Consider the following 20,787-nt stretch of genomic DNA (forward strand, 5'->3'; position numbering starts at 1 on the left):
ACCCACTAAGTCTCAAGGCACACCCAGCAATGGTAAGGTGAGTAACCAAGTCCATAAGACTGGTGAGAAATAGGGGGTTAAGCAACCTTTTTATAGGACTGGGTGAAGGATATATGACATGCTTATGACTCATTCACCCTGGGAACTTCCCACAATAAATTCTCATGCCTTGCTCTTGTTCCATATACAGTCTCTCTCTCTCTCTCTCTCTCTCTCTCTCTCTCTCTCTGTGTGTGTGTGTGTGTGTGTGCGTGTGTGCGTGTGTGCGGCCAGCAGAAGCTGCTATCAGTATGCTTATATTAGTTCACTAGTCTGTTGGCTACTAGCCCAGACTTAGGACCAAAGAAACAATAAAAAAGTCCTTCAGCTAAACTGAGGGGGGGAAATGAGAAACAAGGTCTTTTGGAATTCAAAGCCTCTTGAAGCCCCTATACATTGCACTGTGGGGACTCTGGGGGGAAATCAAACCATCCATATGGGGTGAGAGCCCACAACAAAGCCCTGAGTGACTTAGGTCCCAAATATCTGAAAGACCTCCTCCTTGGGTGTTGAGATCAGCAGAGGGAGCCCTGTTGGTAGTTCTGCCACTCTTGGAAACTTCAGGGGTGGCCCAGGAGAGGGCATTTTCTGTGGCAGCCGTTAAGTTGTGGAACTCCCTCCCCACCAAGGTGCATCTGGCAACTTCACAGTACATTTTTGGAGGATGCTGAAGACGCATCCCTTTGCCCCGGCCTTTGACAGACATATTTTTAGGACCGATCCTATTTGTGTGTGTGTGTGAGGTTGTGATTTTAGGTTGTTTTTAACTCTTTTAAAACACATAATTAAAAACAAATGCATCACACAAACACTGTTGTGACCTGCCATGGGACCTTTGGGTAAAGAGTGACTTATTATTATTGTTGTTGTTGTTGTTACTATTACTATACTATTACTATTACTACTACTACTACTACTACTACTACAATTATTGGCTGTTTGGATAGTTGATTTCACAATAGAAAAAAAATCTTTGTTTTACAAGCCACCTGTGTTGAGTAGAAAGGTCTGAAGAAATACCCTCAAACAACAAGTGCAAGCTACGCTAAAGCCAAAGCTGAATTTGTCAGGGCAGCTCTGGGTTTGAATAATGTCTGCTAATGGAATCTCAGCTTGACGTAAGGAGTTTTCAAAGTCTTGAATTACGCCACAGCAATATGATTGCTAGGATACAAGTCACATTGCAAGTGGAATTTCTGATTTGGAATGTCTTACCTTTATTTTTGACCTATCAACTTTAATTTAGCCTCTAAACAGTTCTGCCCCTTTAATGAAGGAGCCATTCAATACCCAAATTTCTAATTAGTTGCACATATGCTAATTTCAGTAGGTAAGGGTCTGTAGAATACTAGAGCAGTCAGTAGAAATATCATAGCCTTCTGTTCAGCATCAGTTTCAAGAGTCCAAAAGCAAGCTTGCTAATTAAATCACCATCAACTGTGGGGGAAATGCACTAATCATAAATTGGAATGCTTACAAGTTCAGTGTCTCAGAGATGGCATCCCCTTTCATAGCTGGCTACTTTGACATTAACAGTTCACTTTCATCATGTTTGGCAATGAGATTTGTTGTGCAGTCAAACCATTTTCATCCTATTCAAATTGGTAAACCACAAGTGCCATCTTTATTGCAACAGGGTCTCGGTTTTTTTCTCCATAAATATGGGTTTAGTAGATTTATAGAGCAATCCTACATACAATGAATATTAGTTGCTGGAAAGTGAACATCAGTTGCTGGAAACCGCAGGAGGGGAGAGTGTCTGAGCTAACAAACTCTTCTTATGTTCTCATGGTGGCCACTTACTTGGATAAAACATCAGAGTAAATAAGAAGAGTCTTGCTGGATCACATCAAAGGCCAATTTAGTCCAGCATATTATTTCCACAGTGACCAACCAGATGCCTATCACCCCCAAATCACCATCTGGACGTGGAGTTGGAGGCTGCAGGAGTACCAGAGGGGCAGCTAGGTCAGGTTCAAGACTTGAAGCTGACTACTGAATAGAGGTTGACCAGTGCTCTTGAGGTTTTAAGACAGGAACTGCCAGAGGAAACTTCCAGACCACCAGGGCCTATAGGGTTAGAGCCCTGACCCTCATGGGCACGTTCCCCTGACTCGGAAGAACCAGATGCATCCCACCACACATTACTAGTCTGATGGTGCAGTGAATGCACCAGTAGGAAGGCTATGGGACACAGGAAGAGTGACCATCTTTAGGCCAGAGGGTTGGCCTTTTAAGGCTCTAGCTCTCTACAGGGGATGGAGCTTGGAGGAGGTAGTCTCTCTGGAGACAGAGACTCAGAAGGCCTCAGTATGATCCCAACCTTGGTTGGAGAAAGTTGCTCACTTGGAGTTATTTGTGTTCCAGCAAACTTCAACCAGCTTCACCTCTTTCTCTGTGGGATCCAGCATTGGACTTGACCATGATAATGGGGAGCTTACAAACAGGAGACAAGCGCAATAGCACTCAACTGAAATTCCCTAGCAACTGGCATTCAGAGTCGTGCTGCCTCTGATACCACATGTTATATATAGGCATGATGGCTAGTGGGCATTCACAGCTTTATCCTTCATGAATCCCCTTTTTAAAGCCATCCAAGTTAGTGGCCATCACTGTATCTTCTGTAGGCACAAGGTGAAGCCTGGTGGGAAGGATAGGCAGGAGGTAGCCAATATAGTGCCCTCAGGTGTTGTTGGATTACATGTCCCATCATCCCTGACCATTGGCCATGCTAGCTAGGGCTGATGGGTGATGGAGTCCAACATCTGGAGGGCACATTGGTTACCCCTGATTTTAAGGGGAGATGTGAGGGCAGTTGAGGATGATGGAAGGTAAAGAGCAGGGATATGATGGGAAAGTAAGGACTGAAACATGATGTTTTGGGACATATTGTGACTGGAAAGTTTTGGTGGTCTTGTAGAAATACATGAAAATGTCTCCCATCTTATATCTGACAACATAAGAGATTTGCCCTGTATTGTGGTCTAGTCAAATATCTACAAATCAATAGTTTTAAGTTTTTCTCTCTTTCAAGGAAGCAACTGCAAATGTCAGTGCATGACTTTTAGAGGTGGAGGAAACATGATTCTCGTCATCGTCATCTATTATCTTCTTAAGCCAATTTGTGGGTTCATTGCCAAGGAAATGAAATTACATGCTTGACCACTTTGAAAGGAGAATAGTGAATGAACCTCCAACTTGCCATTTTCTCCCCACCTTGCAACTCTTTTCCTTTAATGGTTTTTATATCATGAGGTAGCATGGCTCAGTATGACCCATCCAACCAACATTGTTTCTAGTGGTAAACTATATTACCTTGTTGCCCACTGCTTAATGGATTGCTAGATGTAAAATAAAATACTACAGTAGGGCCCCACTTTACAGCGCTTTGCTTTACAGCGTTCTGCTAATACAGCGGTTGTGAATTGTAAAAAGGCCCCACTTTACAGCGCTTGTTCCGCTTTTATGGTGTTTTTTTGCCGCCAGGCGCCATTTTGGTCAATGTAAGTCAATGGGATCCGCTTTACAGTGGTTTTCGCTTTACAGCGGAGGTCCGGAACGTAACCCGCTGTATGAGCAGGGCCCTACTGTACTTAAAATTTGCAGAGTGGTTTTTCATTGTTCAAAGCCTCTAACATACAGCGTCTTTGCAATCCTGATAGCAACCTTGTGAGCAAGGTCAGTCTTATTATTTCCATATTGCAGTTGTGGAGACTGAGTCTGAGAGAGCTTGTAGCTTGCCAAAGGTCACTGTGCCTATAGGGCTTGCTGGGGGGGGAGGGAAGCTCCATATCAAAAAGCCCCATCAATACTTCAACCTATGGGAATAAATATCATGGTCACCCATTAGTTTGTTGTACAAAGCTCACTTCTCAGTTTATTGTGTACAGTTGCAAGCTCAGGACAGTAATTGGCTGTACCACACCCCAGTGCACTTCTTCCCTCTGGGGAAGTCCTGGGTCATGGCTGCATCTAGACCTCAGGCCAACTGATCCCCAGTGGCCCACAATCAATATACCTTCCTTGTTTCTATATCTCTCCATTCTGTTTCCTCCTTGGCTCACTCTTCTGTCTGCCTTTTGCTTCTGATTCGAACCCAACTGGCCTTGACTTCAGAACATCTCCTCCTGTTGCCCCACTCCTGGAAATATGGATTCATCTTCTGGTCTCCACCACATCCTTCCTGCTCTTCTTTTGGCTATTCTCCTTCCTTCCTTCCTTCCTTCCTTCCTTCCTCCTCAACTTCCTCTTTTCTCCCACTCCCTTTATACCACTGTTCTTTAACTGTGGGTCTCCATATGTTTTTGGACTTCAACTCGCATCATCCCCAGCCACCTTAGCCACTGATGAAAAGATAATGGGATGTGTAGTCCAACAACATCTGGGGGCCCAAAGTTGAAGAACACTCCTTTATACCAGAGCTTGGCAAAGTTACTTTTTTGAACTACAACTCCCATCAGCCCACTCCAGTGGCCATGCTGGCTGGGGCTGATGGGAGTTGTAGTTCAAAAAGGTAACTTTGCCAAGCTCTGCTTTATACCTTGGGAAAGGTGACTCCACCCTACTGTAGTGTGGCTTACTTGATGTGCCCCATCCCTTTACAATGCCAGTGGGGAACCTCTAGCCTGTGGGCCTAATTAGGCCCAGCACAGGTCCTAATTTAGCCTGTAAGGCCTCACAAATCACGCCTACCTGTCCCATACCTGAAATCCACCACTGTCAGGTATGGGGCAGCTACAGATGTGGCTACAACAGAATAAGTGGGAGCTTCAACTGAGCTCCCCATTGTTTCTTTGCAAACAGGGCCCCCTGCTAGTGCCAACTCAGCAAATTGGGACTGAGATCCACTGCACTAGGAAGCTACCCATTGGGAACTCCCTGGTGCAGCCAAGGGGGCTCTGTTTTGAGGTGGTTTGTATTGAAGCCACTTGCTAAAGCACAGGAAAAAAGCTAGTTGCTAAAACAGAGGGGAAAAGCTCAATTTTTGCAGGCAGTTTCAATGCAAACTGCTTTGTTGTATTGGAGCAAGCCATGCTGCCACCTTACAATTTTGCTTATCAGCCCCTCCCCCACCTGACTTCAGCATGGCTCACTTGGCTCTGTTCTAGGCCACGTGATTGCTCTTGATCAGGTGTGAGGTACCTTTGGCCCTCAAGATGTTGCTGAACTACAACTCCCATCATCCCTGGCCATTGGCCATGCTTGCTGGGGCTGATGGGAGTTGTAGTTCAGCAACATCTGGAGCCAAAGGTTCCCCATACCTAGTTTGCATCATGATGAGTCTCAGTCACAGTTAGAGATGTGAAGATCCCGAAAAAAACCCCAGAAACTTGGGGGGGGGGACATGTGGGTTTTTTTTGTTTTTTTCAAAGCTTTTCTTGATTTGTTTTTTCTGAAAAAAAGGAAAAATTGGGGGGAAATTTCCTCCCAAAATGTTTCCTTTTCTCCCCAGTCCTTCATATCCCCTTGCACAACTAGCTAGTGAGTACAAGGTAAAAGCAGCATTTGGGCTTTGCAACTTACAGCTCAGTCTCCTAGCTACATAAGCCTCCTTTGTGCTTACTCTACTGTATTTATGTATGTATTTATTTAAGATATTTATATACAGCTTCATCATTCATATGCAGTATCTAAGCAGTGTGCATGAAAATAATGGGTTCTATTCAGCTAAGCCCTACTCAGAGCAGACACACTAAAATTAATGAACCTAAGTTAACCATGCCCATTTACTTAAACTTGGTCTACTCTGAGTAGGATGAGCACTGAATACAACCCAATAAAACAAACTGTATCGTAAAACTATATAACATAGGTCTGTATTAGGTCTATATGCAACATGAGCAAAATAGGCTCAGTTTGCCCTCGGTCCTCATTTCACCACCCCACTCACAGGTGGGGAATTTGGGAACCATTTCAATAACTTTGAGGGGCTGCAAAACAGGACCCCCAAATAGTTTTCAGGGAAGGGCACTTACTATGGCAGTAGTGATGGATTTCTCTTTCCTTCTTTCTTTCCTTTTAAAAAACTGTTTAAAGCTGCCAGCTCTGGCTGTGACATTGCCGGTGGTAGGAGAAGTGGAGTTGGTGTTTCCAGTGCAGAATATAATTCTCAAGGCATTCTGGTGAGGAAACATCACTGCAGTCTGAACTTTGCTCTGTTGCTGTCAAGGCTGCTGCCAGTTTTAAACAGTTCTAAAACAAGGCAAATAAAGGTGAACAAACAAAACAAGATAATGGAGGTCTCTTATTAGACCTCCCATCATTTTATATTTTTATATAAATCATCCTTTAAGAGCTGCAACTCAGAGTGGGACTAGAATAATAGAATAGTAGGGGCCTATAAGGCCATCGAGTCCAACCCCCTGCTCAATGCCAGAATCCAACTCAAAGCATACCCAACAGGTAGCTGTCCAGCTACTTCTTGAATGCCTCTAGTGTTGGAGACCCCATCACCTCCCTGGGTCATTGGTTCCATTGTCATACCTCTCTAACAGTTAGGACGTTTTTCCTGACTAGAGTGTTGCAGGAAGAGAGTTTGAAACAAGAATGTGCAACTTGGTGGACTACAACTCCAGTCAGACCTAGCCAGCATGGCCAATGGTCAGGATGACTGGAGTTGTATTCCAACAACATCTGGAGGGCCACAGATTCCCTGTCCCTGTTTTAATACTTCCCCCAATAGTATTCTGTGTAGACCCCCCTCCCCACACTGCGATTTGCTGGAGTAGGGGAAATGATAATTAAACCTTCTTAGCCTTTTATATAGATAATACTCTGTGGTGGGCAACCTACCTAGGGGAGCTGTCCATGGTTCTGTACAAGCATCATGGGCTGAGGATAGAGTTGCTGGCAGTGGTGGAGGATTCCAAAGCACTGAGGGCCATTTGAAAGAAGGATTGCTGCTCACTCCACTTTTGCCTCTAGCATGTTTGCGTGTTTTAAAACTGTTTCAGAAGAAATATTGTCTGCAGTAAGAAGTACAGTAAACCGTCTCTCAAAGCACCAGATCAGGCATCTGGTTGACCACTGTGAGAACAGGATTCTGGACTAGAGCTCTTCTTACATTTTGTTTATGTTCTTATTTCAACTCTCCTGAATAAAACACATCTCTTTACAGCCTTCCAAGCAACCCACTCCTTCCCAGGATCCTTGATTAGCTACCACTGGGCTTCTGCTGGGAGAAAGGGTGGGATATAAATCTAATAAATAAATAAATAATAAAATAACTTTGATTGGTCTAACTCTCTTCCCTTGTGTTTCCTGGAGAAGCCTCACTTCTCGTCCAGTCAAAACAAGTTGCTGCTTGTGGTTGTTTAAAAAATGTATTAGCTGTGGCCCAACACTTCATTATTTGCTCTCAGCAACTTTTGGATTCTAGCCTTTCTTCAGTTCCCCCTTTCTAGTTTTTAGCCCTTCTACCAATTGACCATATTTTGACCTATCAGTGCCCACGACTCCTGGGCAGGCTTCCTGGATTTCAGGCCTGCCACTATCTTGCTGCTTTACTTCAGTTTATCTTCCTATGATATGTAATTGCCTCTTTCATTATTCTTGACTCCTGACTCCCCAGCTTCCAAAGTAAGAGCAGCACCATGGATAGCTCCAGTACTTAAGAAGCCAGCTTTGGAGAGGAACATTATAATAATAATAATAATAATAATAAATTTTATTTGTTAGTCGCCTATCTGTTCGACCAAACGAACACTCTAGGCGACTTACATAACATTTTAAAATACAATATAAAACAACATATTCATCAATCAATCTAACATCATAAAAACAGCAATTTAGAGATACAAAAAAACTACTCCACTCCAACATTCTTATAGGCCTGCCTGAATAGCCAGGTCTTTAATGCTCAGCGAAAACTCAACAGGGAGGAGGCATGTCGGAGATCGTAGGGGAGAGAATTCCAGAGGGTGGGGGCCACCACCAAAAACGCGCTCTCTCTGGTCCGCACCAGCCTAGCTGTTTTGACTGGTGGGACCGAGAGAAAATCCTGCGTGGCTGATCTTGTAAGGCGGCCTATTTGGTGATACTGGAGGCGGTCCTTCAGATAAACTGGACCAGAACTGTATAGGGTTTTAAAGGTCAACACCAACACCTTGAATTGGGCTCGGTAGACCACTGGAACCAGTGTAGATCTAACAACACCAGAGTGATGTGATCCCGGCGCCGGCTATGCTTAATCAAGCGTGCCGCCGCATTCTGTACCAGTTGTAGCTTCCGGACCATTTTCAAGGGTAACCCCACATACAGCTCATTACCATAGTCCAAGCGAGAGGAGACCAGGGCATGTACCACTTGTGGGAGAAGATGTATAGGGAGGTAGGGCCGCAGCCGTTGTATCAGATGTAGTTGATACCAAGCTGCCCAACTCACTGCCGAAACCTGAGCCTCCATGGACAGCTGGGAGTCAAGAATGACCCCTAGGCTGTGGACCTGGTCTTTCACCCCATTAAGCACCACGTCAATGTCTCCCAGCCTTCCCTTATCACCCACGAGTAGCACCTCAGTCTTATCAGGGTTTAGCTTCAGCCTATTCTCGCCCATCCATCCACTTACGGACTCCAGGCACTTGGACATGGTTTTCACAGCCAACTCTGGTGAAGATTTGAATGAGAGATAGAGCTGAGTGTCATCCGCATATTGGTGACACTGCAGCCCAAAACTCCTGATGATAGCTCCCAGCGGCTTCATATAGATGTTAAATAGCATGGGGGAGAGGATAGAGCCCTGTGGCACTCCAGGCTTCTTCACTGGACTCAGCCCCTTGTGTGCTCTTTAAATCTGTATGTTTTCCCCATAATTGATGAGATTCACACCAGGAAAGTATACCCCATTTTGAGTTTGCAGCCAACAAAAGAATTGTGGTGGGAGGTGCTTAGTGCTGCCATGGCTTGAAACTGTCAGTACTCTATAGACAGCTGGAGGGGAAGCCTGAGGCTATAGACGTGGCAGATTGAATTGTTTGAGATTTTTGTTTAAGCAAAAAAAAGAAAAAGGTTTTTTGAGCATTGCAAAACACCTGGCCCATTTTCTCCAAAACAACCTGTAGGGGGGGGAAGGGGGCATGGCATTATAGAGGTGTATAAAATTATGTATGGTGCATAGAACTAGATCTCATAGAACTAGATCTTGGTGCCATCCAATGTAGCTGATTGTGGGAAGATTCAGTACAGACAAAAGAAAATAGTTCTTCATAAAATGCATAATTAAACTAGGGAGTTTGCTCCTATCGATGTCTACTAGCCATCATGGCTAGGTTCTGTCTCCACTGTCTACTAAACTAATAAACTAAATTTATTTGGCAAACACAAAATCTTTTGCAATCACTTCTCATAAAGAGAACTAGTTCCCTGAGCTGTACCACTGGACTTAGGTGAGACTCACATGCCTAAAAGCTGATCTGTATCAGTAAATAAATCCATGTACATAGAAAATTAGCATGTCAGGAAGAAGGTTAGGTTTCTCCATGGCCTTTAAAACAAACAGCTAAGCAGTTATGTGAGCCCTCCCACATTCCACCTTCTTGTCAGCCCATAACCCAGGTACCCCACCTCAGTTAGAACTAGGATATGGTTGAAATACTATATATCTGAGAATAAACCCCACTGAAAACAATGGGATGTATTTCTGAGTATATATGTATAGGATTGCACAGAATTCTGCCATCTCTCACCACTCATTGTGTTACTTAGGGGTATAATTAAATAATAGGTCATTGTTAGTATAATTCTTAGATGATTAAATGATGATGATCTGAAAAATAATGTACGATGATACAGTATTGGTCTCACCTAACATACAAGGAGTATTCTTTTTGTTTGGTTGTTTGTATGCCACCCCAGGACATAAGGTTCCCTGGGCAGCTTGCGAGAAATAAGTAAGAAAGCCCAAGAATTTAATTACAAAATTAAATCAAAAACCTCTTAAAATGCAACTAAAACAAAACTCATCACACCCCCAAAGTTGAAACACAGATTTAGAAATGGTAGAAGTTATGCAGACTGCATAAAGTATTAAAAAGGTCCATGTGAAGAGATAGGCCTTCACCTGGCAGCAAAAAGACTACAAAGATGGTGCCAGGTGAGCCTTCCTGGGAAGGTTGTTCCATAACCGAGGTGCCAGTACCAAAAAGGTCTTCTTCCCAGTGGTTATCTGCCTCACTTCATTCAGCAAAGGCAGTCAGAACAGGACCTTAGAAGGGATTCTTAATATTCAGGTAGGTACATATGATTTATAGAACATGGGAAAGGGAGTTCTTCTTCCTGACTGACAAGATGAAATCAAGCTGCTTATCTCTATTGTCACAGGGGTGAGGAACTTGATACGGCCAGCGGAGTAGCCCACCTGCCAACAGCCTGACACTAAATGATGACAGGCAATTCAACTTCAAAGAAAGAATCAGGAGTGCATTCTAAGTCCACTGCCGAGTCTTCATTTGCAGGCCTGGCTTGAATTTTGCTGAGGGGGCTGCAAAGATCCAGGCTGAAAGCAGAGCTTACAATCAGTGCTGAATTTAAATTCAGTATCAGCCACAAGCTCTGTTTTTTGGCAGGGATTGGCTCCAGGCAGGTCCAAATGCTCTCTCTTCCCCTAGTCCTGATTCATGCTAGGGCCTATGGAGGGATCCTCCTGTGATGACTAGTTCTCATCCAAGTCTTGTACCAAGAGTGTACAAGTCCTGACAGTGTCCTTCTATGGTGCATCTAGAAGTTACTTCAACCCTTTAAGACAAATCTCTTGGTGCTAAGCCCAATTTTCTATTCTGTATCTAAAAAATTCCAGTGTGCCGTTATGTCATCTTACTATTTTTACCTAAATGTAATCTCTCAGCAAAACCATCGATAATGTCCTAAGAGCTTTCCACCGTAGCCTGCTGACTTTCAGAGCAGGCTCTCCTCAATTACATATATTATTAGTATTTTAATGGTTCCTCATTAAGGCTTCTCCTTAGAGCAATTTATCTTCAGGACATTAATTATTTAGCATTCTTCGGTAAGAAAGCACTGGTGATATCACCAAGGGTCCTGGATATAAATATATATATATATATTTACATTTGCCCAGATTCAAGAATTGCATGTGGTTCTCTGAGACACAGTAACATGTTAAGAAAATTAGACTTTGTTGATACTTCACCTGAAAATGCAGAGATGAGAAGAAAGGAAGTTATTTTAGAAAGAAACCCAAGGTGAATGTACGTCCAAGAACATTCTCTAGGTAACATGAAATCACCTCATAAAACTAATTTATGCCTGAAGGAAGAGCAGAACTCTCATGTGAGTTAAATTAATATTAATAATAGTGCAAGCCTTTGCCTGTTTACTCAGAAATACGTTCCACTGTGTTCACCGTGGGCCTACTCTCTAGTGCATTTGGGATTGTAGCCTAATTTTAAGCTCTATAAAAAATCATTTCAGAAAAGGCTGAATTTCAGCCATGCGTTGCAGGGCACTGCTTTGTCAACAAAAACATTGCAAACCAAGAGGACCATTTGTGGAGAGTAGTGGGGTGGTGGCGGCAAAATACTCTTCCCTCTCCCTCACGCTTCAAACACATGTGCTCAGGAGCTCCTATGTTTCTGTCCATTTCACTGGTCCCACACAATGGAGGCCCTTCCTTAGATGACAGCTGGGAGCCATACTGTCACCTGCCCCTCAGTGGCTCAGCCAGTCTGCCCGGATGGTTGCATGGCCAAGCTGAAGATGACATGGTTGGTACCAAAGTGGGGCCATCCTGATTCAGACTAGGAATCTTTTAAAAAGAAATGCTAAGGAACACAAGTGGCAGATGGCTAATGAGCTCATGTTCAGATTGGTAGGGTTCACAGGTCACATATTGTGTGGCAAGATTTTATGCATCAGCTGTTACTTGTGATGATGAAAAAAATAAAAATAACAGCTAACCTTTTGGGGGCTTTTTTTGCTCACTGGGGTATTTACTCAACACCATTGGAGTTATATTATTTCATGTTGCAGCTGTATCTTTCTCTGTATAATGTTGATAATGTTTTTTATAGTTTTATTATTTTGTAGTGCTGGTCTTTGAATGTAATGGCTGGTTGGTTGGTTGGTTGGTTGATTGGTCGGTCGGTTGGTTGATGGGGTTCCCAAAGGCATCTGGTTGGCCAATCTGGGAAACAGGATGAAGCAGGGCTTCTATTAAATCCTTATGTTTAGGTGGGCTGAAACTAACCCTGGAGAAGATTCAGAAGAGATTTCCCTGGACACAGAATAACAGTAAGGATGAGGCGCCCAGAGAAGAAGTCAGCAAATGGTGCTCTGTCCTGGAAAGCACACCACTAGAAAGAGGTTGGGTGTAGCCAGGAGAGGTTCCAGGAAGCATCCCTACTCCATAATGGCCAAAGAAATAACATCATATGGGCCAGTCAGTGATGAAGTGAATCCTTCTTCCCTGGAACAGCCAGTTATTGGGGAATAGACTCAGCTGCCCAAACAGCATAATCCAAGTTTCAGGTCTGTGCCCTCTGAGTATTATGCCTCCACCAACAATGGGCATGCTGTAGTTTCCTTTGTGGCATGGACACCACTGCAGCATGACCTTGATGTGGAGCAGTAGTAGAGCATCTGATTTGCGTGCAGAAGGTCTTAGGTTAAATCCCCGACATCTCCAGGCAGAGCTGGGAATCAGTGGAGACTGGTAGCTCCGATGTCAGTGGGGCAGTGAATATGCTCTGGGGATTAGTCCAAACTTTTAAGGAGCTGCCCAAGGTGCTGAAAGTTCATACTAAATCAGAATACCATAATGGATTCACTGACCCACTGACATCAGAGCCACCAGTCTCCACTGCTGGGAATGTTGTCTGCACCCCCAGACAGCCACTTCTAGTCAGTGTAGACAATACTGAGCTAGGTAGCCTAACAACCTGACTTAATATAAGGCAACTTCCTAAGGAAATGTGAAAATTCCAGGCCACCGCCCTTCCTATCTGCACATTCTCCCTTCCCTTGAAGCCACGTGCATTAATAAAATGAGGAATTACAGGACAAGGGAACCTATGGCCCTCCAAATGTTGCTGGACTACATCTCCCATCATTATTGACTATTGGCCATGCTAGCTTAGGCTGATGGGAGTTCAAGAACATCTGGAGGGCCACAGGTTCCTCACCACTGCTATATATGATTAGCTTTCTCTGAGTGTGGAAACTTGTGTAGCCAAAATGACACCATCCATGCACAAGAGGCGGAGGTATCAGCAGGCTCAGCAAGACCTCAAGTTTTGATCCAAGAGCAGGCTTCATGCTAAGAATGTTGTCCCCCACCATGAAAATCTCAAATGGCACCTCTGGCACTGGCCCAGAAGAAGTATTTTAAAAAAAAATCATTCCCTTTTTGTGCTCCATGTATATGTTCAGACTGTTTGTTTACCAGCCGTTTTTAAATACTGTTTAAGCATTGCATTTTACAAGCTGATGCCACGTTTATTCATGAGAACAAAGTGAGGTGCTCTTCTGTGCTTGGAAATGCAGTGCCCTCCAAATGGGAAAGCAGAGGAGACATTTTTACATGCTTTTAAGCAAACATGGAGCACCTCTTAGCTGTTTTTAGAGGGGCAAAGCAAGTGCGTGGGCCTTGAGTGTTAGTGAAGCTTTAATTTCAGATGGTGGTTGTAGCTTGCAATAACTTAAGAAATTCAGTTCCTCTCCGTGGAGTTTTCTGTAACTCAAATAAATGATGTTTTATCTTTAATTAAGCACCTTGAAGAAATTACACCAATATTGCTCTACAATATGCTAGCAAACTTCCTTTCCCCTCCTCCATCCCCAAATTAACAGGTTCTATTACAACAGCAAGGATTCATTTTGTAATTATTCTGAAGCTGCTGTTCTATGATCCTCCAGTGAAAAACACTGATACTTCGGTAGAAAAGATAATTAAAAGTAATAATTCAGTTTGTTTAGAGGGTATAAAAATTAGAGCACTACATCAGTGTCTTAAAATACACTTTTGTGCTTTTTAGAATGTGGTATTTTATCACTTTGTTGTTATTAAAAATAAAATAAAAACAAAATCACCTATCATTAGCTTTTCTGTCAAAGAAAAAGAAGTAAATAGTTATTTCCAAAGTCATACTCACAGCAAAAAAAATTAATTTGTTTGAATTTCTCCTAATATATACACATTTTGTGTGTAATTTTGATTAATACATGCCTTTTTGCAAAACAGTGTTCCTTAACAATGCATTTTTTGTTATTTTCACTCATATTTGCCTTTTTATGCACACTTTCCCCTAGTATATGTGTTTTTGTGCATATTTATTTGGTCGGAGAACTGCACTGCAAAATTAGACGAAGTGCACATTTCAAAAGATGGCTGTGTTTTGGTTCACATATTGTTTCAGAAAGTGCAAATTAAGTAGGTTCGCCTTTAAATGCAAACTGAACTGAATTTTTCCTCCATCCCTAACTCTGAGTAGAACTTAGCTGGCTATACCCCAAAGTCGTTTAACAGAAATGCCATAACGTCTGTTTCTTACCAAGAACGATCAGTAATATAGATGGATAAGGTACTGATAATAGGACACCCCTTGGTCACCATGAAGAAATCTGTACAAAATGTCCCTCACCATTTCAAGAAGTTAAAACAATTTTATTTTTTCAAAATACCATTATGGGATTTTTCTCCAGGTTGGCTGGCAGCTAAAGAACCTGGTAAATGCATTGCGCGAAGACCCAAACGGAGTGATCTTAACCTTGAAGAAACGGCCTCAAAACACCCTGGTGTCTGCTCCAGCCCTTCTGAAGAATGTGAGGTGGAAACCTCTTGCCCTACAGGTAAGGCAAACCTGGCGTTGTGTGTGTGTGTGTGTTTTCTGAGACACTGTGGGAGAAAAATGGCAGCCTACAGTGGGGGCTGCCATTTTTTGTGGCACCCATTTCCCCTCCCCCCAGCAATGACCTAGACTGATACAATTATGGGGAGCATTGGGAAGGGGACACAATGCCTCCAGCAGCAGACTCCAGTTTGAAGGCAGTGATGAAAAATCATCAAGGGTTGGAAAAAAAGAAATACCTGAAGACAAACGTGAATACTGAAAAGACAAACATTGTTATGAATGAAATTGGACGTGAAGGTTTTCAGTAGTGAAAATCAGTGGAATCCCATTAAAAAAAAACTTGTGCAAACCTAATGTAAATGATCATCCATATCCAGTTTTGTGTACGCTAGGGATGCTGGATGAGGTGGATCTAAAGTTAAGGGGAAGAGGTGGACTGCAGTGTGTGCTCAGTTGGCAAAAAGATTTATCCAGCAGATATTGGCATCTTTCACTCCCACATCATACACAACATGGCCAAGAGAGTTTCATACGACTGTATAAGGCAGTAGGGGTCCCAAACCCCTATTCGACTTGGACATCAGAGTCCAAGTGCCTTACCTTCTGCACCACCAGATCAGCTCTCAGCCTAAAAGACTACCAGTCCAGTCTGTAGTGTTGTTCTGCCACCCTTGCATGGTGGCCAGTGCTTCAGTCCAGCCAGTACCATGTGACTGGAGGAAGCAGTAGGAATCTGACTGGAAACTGTTGCTCTGAGCTGCATTCCTCAGTCTGATCCAATTATCCTTTGAGGAGACAGATTTTCTAGATCCATTTCAATCAGGATTCAGGCCTGGGTTTATTATGGAAACTCCCTTGGTTGCCCTGTACAATTACCTGTATTGGGAGAGAGATAGAGAGAGTGTGACTCTGTTGATCCGCCCTGATTTTTCAGTGGATTTTGATAGAGTCAACCATGGTATCTTTCTGGGGCGACTGTCTGAGTTGGATGTTGGAGGCACCGTATTGAGGTGGTTCCATTCCTACTTGGATGGCCAGCTCCAGTAAGTGGTTCTTGGGGAACATTGCTTGGCTCTGTGGGTTCCCACAGGGGTCGGTTCTATCCCCCATGTTGTTTAACATCTACATGAAAACACTGAGTGGAGTCATATGAGGTTTTGGAGTGCATTGTCATCAGTATGCAGATGACACGCATGTCTATTTCTCCTTTTCATCTTCTTCAGGTGAGGCAGTGGATGTGCTGAATCAGGGCTTGATTGCGATAATGGACTGGATAAGGGCCAGTAAACTGAAGCTTAATCCAGACAAGACTGAGATGTTGTTGTTGGGTGGTTCCTCTGATCAGCTGAGTGGTGGGTGGCCTTTTCTAGATGGGGTTATACTCCCTCTGAAGGATCCCTGTGTTATTGGACTGATGAGGTAGGGTGGGGCAGTGAATCTGATCTGGCTTTTAGTCTAAACCAGCCTTTCCCAACTAGTGGGCCACCAGATGTTGTTGGACCACAACTCCCATCAGCCTCAGCCAGCATTGCTAATGGTCAGGAAAGATGGGAATTGTGGTCCAACAACATCTGGTGGCCCACTAGTTGGGAAGGGCTGGGTCTAAACTGAACCTTTGACAGCTTCTTGAAAGTTCAGATTAAAACCTGGATTCACTGCCCCACTGACATCAGAACCACCAGCCTCCACTGGGCAAGGCACTCTTGAGGATCCAGTTCTACAGGTCCTGGGGTTTTGGGATCTGGTTCAGCAGGCTCCTGCCTACCTGCCAACCTCATATTTGGTAGACTGCTGATTGCCAGGAACCCCATTCCTTAACTGGTGACAATGTAGCCTCCACCTCAATGTCCTGGTCATCTCTGGACTCCAGGATCATGATTCCTTCCCCCTTCTTCATTCGGAACTCCCTGCCTCATTCAAACTGACAGCAACACCAATCCCAGTGGTACAGCTTGAGAGGCCTGTTGTCTCATAGCCTCAGGAATCTGAGGAGACATCAGAGAGGCTGTTGACTCCTGTGGAGACTCTTGAGGGTCAATTGGAGAGGCCTGGAGGGCCAAACATGACCCTTGGGACTGAGGTTCTCCACCTCTAATTGATGTTATATACAGTGCAGTCCTATGAATCTCTGTTCAAAAGTAAATCTCACTGAGTTCAGTGGGGTTTGCTCCCAGGTAAGCATGTACTGTATAGGATTGCAGGTGAGATCTGAAGGTGGAACATCCTGGCTCCCATGCCTAGCAGCAACTCAGCAGTGACCTGCAAATCGAGTACAATGCATTTTCTGACAATTGTTCCTTCAAGAGGAGAGGACATAGATCTAATGACTTCCCCTTCATATCTTTTTATTATTATTATTACTATTATCGGGATTCCAAATGGAAGGAGAACAGACGACAGCTGCCCTCAGCCAAGCTGCTACTCATTCATTGGATCTCTTGGGCAAAGTCAATGCTATCAAGCCAAATCACTCTCCATTTCCATCATATCACAGCTATTCCCTCTCTTTCCCCTCCTTCCTTCTTCCTATCTAGATTTGTCAAGAAGAAATTTTAAAATCCCTTTGAGATTTCACAGCCTGCTTACTCTCAAGATTCTGGGCCAAAGGATTATGAGTTTGAAGACAAGTTGTTATTCATTTCCCAGTATGAAAACAATCAAAGCTATCATGAATTATTGTTGGCTGGGTTTTATTGTTGTTGCCTGCTGGGGTTGCTGAAGCTTTCCAAGTGATTTGGAAGAAAGCAACCCACAGTTATCCAGCCCAAGACATTTTGCTGCCTTGAGGCAGGCAGGGAGGTGCCTCCCCATTCCATATACAGAAGCCAGCTGGGCTGCTGTTGTCAAACCTGACAATAGAACCGAGTCCTCCATTGCACCTGAGGGCAGCAGTGGAGGTTCATCTATTAGGGTAAGTGGGGCACTGCCCAACCAACCGCAGTCTTGATTCTTACAGGCCCAGCTGTCTTCTTCCTACAGATGGAAAGATCTGTTGGTTTCAGTTTTAATTTTTCCAGTCTTAAATTCAGTTCTCCACATTTGTGCAGCAATTTGTGATTTTTTTTAGTGCCAATTTCTCCTGGTGAACACATTTTTGTCGGCAGTTTTGACTAATGTGCACATTTTTGCAAGCAATTTCTCATCATATCAGGCATTTTGGTATGTTGTTTTCACTCACATACTCATTTTTATGCACACTCTCCCCTAACATATGCATTTTTGCAAACATTGGTTGGCAAACTGCATTGCTATATTCAAATTACAAATTTCGAAGGATGGCTCTGTTGCGGTTCTCACATTGTTTCAGAATGTGCAGATTTGATAAATTCAGCTTTAAATGAGAACTGGTTTGAATTTATCTCCCATCCCTACTTCTTCCTTACAACACATCCAGGGGATGACACTGCCAGTTACCTTTAAAACCCAGCAGGGAAAAGACTGGGAAAAACACTAGAATGAGTTGGCTCTGCCTGTCATCGGCTCTAGCTCCACCTACTGTTGGACTCCCTGTCTTCTGCCTTACCAGTCCCAATAGGCTCCAGCCATCACTGGAGGGCAGCAAGCTAGGGGGCACAGGGCAGGCTGCGTGCCACACAGACAGCTCTGTAGTCCCAACACCTCACTCCCTCTTTCTATCCCACAGCCTCTACCTAATGGTAGGGCCAGCCCTGGCTGTATACACAACAATGTCACCATAAGGGCTTAAACAAGTGTGATCTTAAATAACGTGAATGCATTCAAAAGCCCCAAACATTATAGATTTTCACAGATATCAAACATTTTCCTTTTTTCACTGGAACACTTCAGGCATAATCAGAAAGGTGGATGATGCACATAGAATGGGCATGGCTGTCTTTTGTTTGTTTTTATGTAAACCCAGAGCTTTTGCAGTAAAAAACAACAACACTGAGATGCAAGTACTCATATCTTGATAAAAGTGTTGTTGGTACCAGCACAAAATGACTGCCCGGGGCAACAAAGAAAAGAAGGAGTGCTGGTATTCTGTAATGGTGAGTACTATCACAGAGAAAGCCCTGTGTATAAACCCCTGAGAGATTTGTATTATATTAAGCGGTAGTTTTAAAAGTATAAATAAATAAATAATATCCACATCCTCAGCATTATGGTCTGAGCTTCCCTGTTGGCTCACTGGAATGAAAGTCACCTTTAAAACAGAGGGTTACATACAGTGTAAGTCCTACTCAGAGCAGACCTATTGAAATGAATGGGCATGACTAGAGCACAGGACACGGAATAATGGGATCAAGTTACAGGAAGCCAGATTTTGGCTGAATGTCAGGAAAAAGCTTCCTGCTACAGCAGTACGACAATGGAACCAATGACCTAGGGAGGTGGTGGGCTCTGCAACTCTGGGGGCCTTCACAAGGCAGCTGGACAGCCACCTGCTTTGAGTTGTGTTCCTGCATTGAGCAAGGAACTGGACTCGATGGCCTTATAGGCCCCTTCCAGCTCTATGATTCTATGATTCTATGACTAATGTAGGCCCATTAATTCCAATGGGTTTTCTCTGAGTAAAACGTAGTTAGATACATCCCAGAATTTCTGGGTGATGCCAGGGCAAGAGATCTCTTTTCTGTTACCCTGAGGTTAAGGATCTGGAAATGGAGAACCAGAAACTCACTCACTCACTCACTCTAGCTTCCATTACACTGAAAGTGATTGCTATGGAGTGAATATATGGCTTGGTGTGCTCTCTGCTGAATGATTGATGGTTCCATTGTCATTGTAGTTGCGATAACTGAATGAGTGAGTGAGAATGTATTTCAGAGATTTCTCAAAAGTGGGAAATATTTTCACCTTAAACGAACCGGTTTGTCACTCATCATCCTTTTTTTAAAAAAAATGTAGTTCATTGCTTTGTGTGCTGTATATTGGGCACGTGGGATTGATTGAAACACGCGTCATTGGAGCCATCTCCAGCCAATGAGTGCCGCCTGTTTTATGTGCTTTTAGTAGATGGCGCTTCCTCCTTAGAGGGGAATCTCTGAAGCATCCAGTAGCCCTTTTCTCCCCCAGAGCTCCCCAACTCACCCCCATCCCCCAAAAAACACTACTGTGACAACCTGCAGGCCACAAGGCGCTTCAAGGTGAGGGGTGGATGTGTCTTGCCGTTTCATATATGCCCTGGAGCTTGCATTGCACATCGCCTGCCATAGCAGCAGGGTCCCTGGTATGAGGCAATGTGGTGGTGGGATGGAGGAGGTATTCTGAAATGTTGTAGGGAATTGCTCTGCATGTTACTGTCAGGCTTTGGTGAAACTCCAGGACAGGCTGCAGCTGGAGTGGGATGTTCAGATTCCGGAAAAGGAAGGAAATATTAGGCATGGGGGGGGGCTATGTGGCTACTCAGTAAGAGAATGTGTTGAGGAGCTGACTTGGAATCAAGGGGTTTGATTCCAATGTTCACCCACCTGGTGCCTTCCAGATATTTTGGACTACAACTCCCATTGGCCTCAGCCAGTGTGGCTATTGGAAGTTGTAGTCCAAAATATCTAGAGGGCCAAAGGGTAGCTTAATGTGTTCCTATAGATCTCTGAGGTCAGCTGGCAGCATTGAGGATGGAACTTCAGCTTAGAAAGTGTCCTTGAGCCACAGAGCCTAATCTGATGGCTTTGTGAAAGGCCACAGCACTGGTGGCAAGGGATGCAGGGTCTCAAAGACTGTCTGGCATGTGTTGAGATCTTATAGCCTTTCATTTGCTCTGCACACATGGAAAGTTTGGTATCACAGCCAGTGGGATTAGCAACTTCTTCAGCAGTGATTGGTCTCCTGTGATAGTTGTAGGGACTGAGCTATGGATCAGGAAGCCCCAGGTTTAAATCTCACCATTCCCATCTGGGCAACCCATTGGTGGCCACATGCCATTAGTGGGTGGGGCCAGAGGTAAAAGTGGGTGGAACAACAAATGCCAATTTTACCTTGGA

At 43.9% G+C, this 20,787-nt stretch overlaps 1 protein-coding gene across 2 annotated transcripts in view; it reads left to right on the forward strand.

Moving 5' to 3' along the window:
* LOC133371393 (connector enhancer of kinase suppressor of ras 2-like) overlaps positions 1-20,787 on the forward strand; it is a 463,521-nt gene that overhangs the window by 277,506 nt on the left and 165,228 nt on the right. For both annotated transcript variants that reach the window (XM_061598777.1, XM_061598778.1), the window contains exon 9: positions 14,694-14,840. In XM_061598777.1, the coding sequence (XP_061454761.1) occupies positions 14,694-14,840 (147 nt within the window). The remainder of the gene's footprint in view (positions 1-14,693; positions 14,841-20,787) is intronic.

The sequence above is a fragment of the Rhineura floridana genome, chromosome 16 (assembly GCF_030035675.1).
Source record: "Rhineura floridana isolate rRhiFlo1 chromosome 16, rRhiFlo1.hap2, whole genome shotgun sequence".
Lineage (NCBI taxonomy): Eukaryota > Metazoa > Chordata > Lepidosauria > Squamata > Rhineuridae > Rhineura > Rhineura floridana.